The 7,276-nt window shown below is 35.8% G+C and overlaps 1 protein-coding gene across 9 annotated transcripts in view; it reads right to left on the reverse strand.

Annotated features, from left to right (window-relative positions):
• Positions 1-7,276, reverse strand: part of RAPGEF6 (Rap guanine nucleotide exchange factor 6) — a 214,405-nt gene that overhangs the window by 184,680 nt on the left and 22,449 nt on the right. For all 9 annotated transcript variants that reach the window (XR_007461556.1, XR_007461555.1, XR_007461558.1 and 6 more), the window contains exons 2-3: positions 5,439-5,509; positions 3,419-3,475 (exon numbers count right to left, since the gene is read on the reverse strand). Coding sequence is in view for 3 of the 9 variants with exons in the window: in XM_049648461.1 (XP_049504418.1) it covers positions 3,419-3,475; positions 5,439-5,509 (128 nt within the window). In the remaining 6 variants the exon portion in view is untranslated. The remainder of the gene's footprint in view (positions 1-3,418; positions 3,476-5,438; positions 5,510-7,276) is intronic.

Consider the following 7,276-nt stretch of genomic DNA (forward strand, 5'->3'; position numbering starts at 1 on the left):
AAAACATTCCACACAGCACTCAGGGTAAGCTTTCTATGTCAATCCTAATGCTCACCATGAGAAGGGAAAATTCTTGTCAACTTTCCAAGAGACACTTCAAAATTCTTTTTAATTTCTTCAAATCTTCATTGAGGGAAAATGTAGATGGCTGCAAATTTCCTAGTTAAGGTTCCTTGCTTAAAATTCTACTTCCTTACTCTTGTGAAAGAGGACTTACAAAGTCAAGAAAGAATAAAATCAAAAAACAATCTGCCCAAAATTAAGACAGAACTAAGTTATAATTGGATGCCACCACAAGCCTCCAATTTTTATCTCACTTAGCTGAAGTGGTCACAAAGTTATCAATTAATTCTATTATAAATGCAGAAAATCCTGAATTTCACTCCTACCACAAAGAGAACCATGCCAACCCATGAATAAGAAACTGTTTAGACCTTACAAAAAATTTCACACTCAGAGCATGGTGTCGTACTGCATTTGGACAAGTAAACCCAAGCAAAGTAAAATACTTTAGTGTCGGCCATTCTATCTCCTTCCTTTGGCCAAAAAAGGAATCAAAGAATGAACCAGACCAAGGAAGGAAAGCATACTTAATGTTGTCAGATCTTCTATCTTCAAAGGCTTCAGATGCTCCTAAGATAAAGACCAAAATACGCTTAAGATGGCCTCCACCTGATTCTCCAGAACCTTCTCTTCCTGTTTTCTCTTCTTTCATCAAGGTGCTTGCACACACTGATTTACTTTCACTTTTTCTACCATGTTGCTTAAGATCAACTACACACTCTTTTCTCTGCCTTTACCAACCTCTGAATTTAAATTCTTCAGTTAACTTCCACATTCTTTGCAAGTTATCTTATTATTAACCAGATACAGAGTTGTATAACTCTTCATATTTTTTAAATAGCGCTGTGGTGCCTGGGTGGCATGTGACTTTTGATCTTGGCCTCAGGTCAAGACCTCACGGTTTGCGAGCTCAAGCTCAGAGTCGGCCTCTGGGCTGATAGCACAGAGGCTGCTTTGGATTCTACCTCTCCCTCTCTCTGCCCCTCCGCAACTCGGTCTCTGTCTCTCTCTCTCAAAATAAATAGACTTAAAAAATAAAAGTTTTACTAAGGCAAAATTTAAATACCATAAATTCGCCCATTTGAAGTGCACGACTCAATTTGCAAGAAAACTAAAACAAATGTGCAAAGATCACCACAATCCGGTTTTAGAACACTTCTGTTTCCTAACCAATAATATGCTCTCTGCATAGATTTGCCTTTCCTGGACAGTTCATATAAATGGAATCATATAATATGTGGAGGTTCTGTCTTGCTTCTTCCACTTAGCATGTTTTTGAGGTTTATCCATGCTGCATTATAAATCCATGTTGCCTTTATTCCTTTTTTACTGCCAAATAGTATTCCATTATACAGATACATGACATTTTATTTATCCATTTATGATACATTTTGATTGTTTCCAGTTTTAAGCTGGAAATACAAATAGTACTACTAAGAACATCTGTGTACAGTTTTTGTACTCTAGCATAAATAAGTAAAAGTAGAATTACTGGGACAAGTGGTAAAACTGTATGACTTTCTGGGAAACTGTCAAACTATTTTCTGCAATGGCTATACCATTTAACATCCATATCACTAACATATGAGGATTCCAGGTGTTACCGTATCAGTGCCAATACTTGGTACTGTCTACGTTTTTTAATGTAGCTATTCAAATAGCTCTGTACGAGTGACATCTCATTAATTTTTTGTGTTAATTTTGTATAGTGTAAGGTAAGGGTCTAAATTAACTTTTTGCAAGTAAATACTCAACAAAGCATTATTTCCTGAAAAAACTATGCTGACCTCCTTGAAATGCTTTAACATCTTCATCATAAATTGTACATTGGTGGTTGGTTCCTTTTTAATCCCCAATCATATTATATCCACAATATGCAAAGATCTTACCTGGAGGCCATTAAAAACAAACTGTTCATAATTACAAGGGTTTACTTCTGGCCTCTCAATTCTCTTCCACTGATCTATTTATCTATACTTTTCTTTTTTTGATAGCACTTAAATATGTGTAACTTTTAATTAATTTTCTCTACTTGACTAAACAATAAGCTCAATAAAAACACTGTGTCTTCACACCATTCTACACCAAGGTAAGCATAAAGCGTAGCAGAAAAACATTTAATAATAAATGGATCAACAGATGGATGAAAATAGCTATTAAAATTCCTATGAATCCAGTTTAATGCTTTAAAAATGGTAAATGTAATGTGCTGGTAATGAAACATTAAAGTCAATACTATCTCAAAATACCTGGTGAATCTATATAATAAAAGACCTCACCACTGCCAAAATTTTTAGAAGGAAAACAGGTACAAATAGTTTCATCATCTTGAGAACGGGAAAGACTTTTTTAAATAGGAGATGAAAAGCATTAATCACAAGAGAAAAACTAGCCAGAATTAGAAAAATTAGTCAGAAATTTCTACTCTTCAAAAGATGCCTTTAGCAAAGTGAAAAGGCAAGCCACAGAGTAGGAGAAGATCCAAGAAATAGAAGTATCCCAACAAGGGACAAGGATATGGAATTTATAAACAATTTCTACTAATTGACAGAAAAACTACAGAAAACCCAATTAAAAAATGGTTAAAAATTCAAATCAGGTTTCATAAAAGGGCTATCAAAATAGCCTACAAAAACATGAAAATCATTCATTATTAATAAGCATGGAAATGTAAAATAAAATCATAATGAGATAATAAAATGAAGTATGTGAGTCAGATTCTAATGTCAGATTCTCCTAAATTTGGTCACACACATTTCCTATAATTCTATTCCTAAGAATATGCCCTCAAATGTTCAGGAATGACTATATAAAAGCACAAAAAGACATGAACAAAATGCTCATACAAACCTTACCATCTACAAAAGGAAAAAACTGGAAACAACCCTAATATCTATCAACAGTAGACAGGATAAACGAATTGTGTTATTTTCACACAGGGTGCAAAGCAGTACAAAAAGACTAAAGTAAAAACATGGAAAAATCTTAGACATGTGTCAAGTAAAAAAAGCCTGACCCAAATATTTTTATCTAAGTGGACTTCAAAAAGAGGTAAAACTAATTTATGGTGCTATAAGTCAGAAATGGATTACCTTTCTAAGAGAGCTGACTAGAGCCTCGGGAGAGCAGATATGTTCTCTCTGTTCAGTTGTGTATTAGTTATTAATACATAATATTATATGTGTTTATTAAACTTCACTGCACTGTAAACATTACATGCACCTTCTATTTCAGTGTATGAATATATTACAATCTGCTGTAAATAAATTCCTTCCAAATCAAATGAATTTCAATGCTAAAAGTCAAAATTTAAATATTAAAGCTATTAGTTGAAGTTAGTTAAGAAAATACTTACCAAAAAAGAATTTGATTGCCACTGTATCTCTCATAGCGTGCTCTTGCAGACATTAATCTAACATATTAAAAACAAAAGTCAAAAATTTAAAATTATTTTATCTTCAATTTTGTTTTAAAAATAGTGTTATAATTATATACTTCAGTAGACAATGATCGTATCTACCACTAACTTCTTCACTCAACTACAAGAATTTAGAAATAGGGACATCAAATGCAGTATTTTCGAAAACATCCATTGGATAATATTAAGTGGCAACAAACAAAATCTCTTATGTATATTCTATAACCTGCTAATTCACACTGCATAATTTTCCTTTTCTATTATGGAAAAATACACATTTGTCTGATTCACTACTGAATCAGGTTAAGAAATTACTGGTAGAAGTGGGGCACCTGGGTGGCTCAGTCAGTTAAGCGTCCAACTACAGCTTGGGTCATGATCTCAGAGCTCGTGAGTTCGAGCCTCACGTTGGGCTCTGTGCAGACAGTTCAGAGCCTGGAGCCAGCTTCAGATTCTGTGTCTCACTCTCTCTCTGTTCCTCCCACGTTCACACTCTGCCTCTCCCTCTCTCTCTCAAAAATAAATAAACATTAAAAAAAATTAAAAAAAAAAAAGGAAGAAAGAAATTACTGGTAGAGGGGCGCCTGGGTGGCTCAGTCGGTTGAGTGTCTCACTCTTAATTTTGGCTCAGGTCAGGGTCATGGGATCAAACCCCCTGCACTGTGCTCCAAGCCTGAGACTTTCTCTTTCTATCTGCCCCCCCTCACCCCTTCATGCTCTCTTTCTCTATCTTAAAAATAAAAATAAAAGAAATTACTGGCAGAAGCATACACACAAAGTCTGTTGAACACATAAACATTACAAAAATTCATTAAAAATGTTTTTAGTGTTACTAAATGCTCTAGTTTTCAGCACGCTTCTTCCATACATATGCTGACATCTGAATTACGTTATACATAAAATAGACAATAATAAACCCAGGGGCACCTGGGTGGCTCAGTTGGTTAAGCGTCAGCTCAGGTCATGGTTGACTTCCACTCAGGTCATGATCTCACAGTCTGTGACATCTAGGGCTCTGCACTAACAGTGCAGAGTGTGGAGGCTCCTTGGGATTAGATCTCGGGCTCTGCACTAACAGTGTGGAGGCTCCTTGGGATTGATTCTCTCTCTCTCTCTGCTCTTCCCCTCTCACACTCGGTCTCTCAATCTCTCTCAAAATAAATAAACAGAAGAAAGAAAGAAAGAAAGAAAGAAAGAAAGAAAGAAAGAAAGAAAGAGAGAGAGAGAGAGAAAGAAAGAAAGAAAGAAAGAAAGAAAGAAAGAAAGAAAGAAAGAAAATAAACTCTAACAATTATATTTTAGCAATCTAATCTGGCCCTTAAACAGAAACTTAAAGAATGATCAGAAAAAGTAACGGATAAGCTGGTCATGGAAGGAAAACACACTCTAAATTTTGATATGCAAAGTCAGGTGCTTTACAAAACTCAAAAGTGTTTTTATAAATATAACGACAATGACATAAGGTAGCAGGACAGAAAATTTATTTTACAGAGTAGGAAAATAAGGTTCAGAAAGTTTATGGGTCCTGTTCACAGGGGCTCATACCAAGTCGAGAGTCCTGATCCGTCCACTTTCATACACTACATCATACTTTGCCTATCCTAAACATATGACCTAATAAATATCAAAAAGAACTACAGAAAGTAAACAGCTTTGTTTTCACTGGCTAGCAAATACTGAACACTATGCTTTGCTTCAGGTAGTTACTCTCATGTTACCCTCAAAACACTGTAACAAAGATAATCTTATCGTCCCTATTTTACAGAAGACAAAACTATAGCTTACATGTTAAGATTTGCTCAAGGTTCCATAGTTAAGAAAAACTGTGATGAGAAAGCAGAAATTTCTATGCTTATCCTAAAAAAGCCCCCAAATCATGTGGCCCCTACAATGATCTATCCAAACTCATTTGAATAACTCCATAGCACAAGCTTTTAAAACACAGCATCGCACTTACCTAAGCTGATGTTCCCTGAGATTTGATAGTATTTCCATTCCATGAAGATAAGAATAAATAGTATTTAAATCCTGGTGAACAGAAAAAAAAAATTAGATTATTTTTCAAATATATCTTTCAAGATATCTTAACACCCCACAATTGTGATTTTAAGCAACCATTTATGACAGAACCCTTAACTATAGGAAGACTAATAAAATCTGAATTAAAATAAATCTGAAAAGATAAGAGTTACCTCTACTCATACAGGAACCTCCCTCCCCCTTCAGTAGGACAGACAGCCTGTACTCACACAATGCCAGAAATCAAAAACTCATTATTTCATATGAAAGTCTATTTCATTTCTAAACAGATGTAACCCTTCTTGCTCAATGACATCCAAGTATTCAAAAGGAACTATTGTATCATCTTAAGTATTATAATTATTATTTTCTCCAGATAATGCAGTTTCAGTATTGGCAGATTCCAGATTTTTTTTTTTTTTTTTTTTTTCCATTTTAGGCAGAGAGAGAGCAAGCAGGGGAGAGGGACAGAGGGAAAGAGAGAGAGAATCTCAAGCAGGCTCCATACTCAGTGCAGAGTCCGACACAGGGCCCGATTCCACAACCCTGGGATCAAGACCTGAGTCAAAATCAAGAGTCAAGCACTCAACTCACTGAGCCACCCAGGCGCCCCTGCTGGTTCCAAATCTTTAAAAGTACCCTGGCTGACCTCCTATAGACATGACCCAGTTTGTCAACATTCTTACTAAATATGACTTTCTAAAAAATCTCTTTCTAAAGAGGCTCAAAGTGATTATTAATCAACAAATAAACAAACAATAAATAGTCCAGTGGGACAACCTTACTGCTCACTCTGTGAACAAGGAAGGGCACCTTTCTCTAGCCCTCAGATAACTAGCTATTGAAAGTCTGAAGATAATATAGTATAACCTCAGCTAAGAAGAGAGACAGATTAAAGGGAGAATGTGGGAGCAGTCCAAAGTCCTGACAGAATGGTGTACTTTACCACTTATGCAGAATTTTGGTGCACAGTGATTATAAACAACCTTAAATTTTCTTATGTAAAACGTACCTCATTATTTTCTCCTAAGAACAATGACTTTATACCAGGACAGACTGCTCCCAAACACAGACCTCAGACAACTTCTATTTTAATGGATTACTAAGAAAACATGGAGCCACTAAAACAGCAATAATCTTTGATTCTAAAAATTACAAGCAGCAATTAACCATGATGGAGTCAATGACCACACGTCTGTAAATCCTTTAGAAAATGGGAGTGAATTAGATTTTTATGTGTATATATAAAGGATAAGTTCAAAGGAAAAACCCTAACAAATGAGGAAGGTCTATAAAATTCATGAAGACAGCAGACAGAGTAGTGATATGGTAAACTGTATTTCCAAAGATGGCTACAATGGTATTTCTTATCCTATAGGCTGTTTTGCAATAGGACCTTATCACTCCTTGCCCCCACCCCCCATCAAAAACTGGAATCTTACATGCCTTCCCCGTGGACCTGGCTGGTCCTGTGATTTGTTCTCATCAAAAGAAGTAAGGATGTGTAACTTCTAAGATTCAAGTGTCCTAAGACCACCAGTGTTGTGAGGAAGCCCACTAACCTCATGGATAAACAAAGGCCACATGGAAGAGCACCAAAGCATCAGATATGTAAGCAAGGTCTTGAAACAGTGTAGCTACTAAATGAATGGAACTAAGAGAAAGATCCCAGTTGGCAGTTCTGTGAAGCAAAAGAACCAACCTCCCAGCCAGAACCTTCTGAACTGAGGTAATAAATAGCATTCCAGCCAAAGTCTGGCCCATAGTGAACTCACT

This window comes from Panthera uncia, assembly GCF_023721935.1.
Source record: "Panthera uncia isolate 11264 chromosome A1 unlocalized genomic scaffold, Puncia_PCG_1.0 HiC_scaffold_17, whole genome shotgun sequence".
Classification (NCBI taxonomy): domain Eukaryota; kingdom Metazoa; phylum Chordata; class Mammalia; order Carnivora; family Felidae; genus Panthera; species Panthera uncia.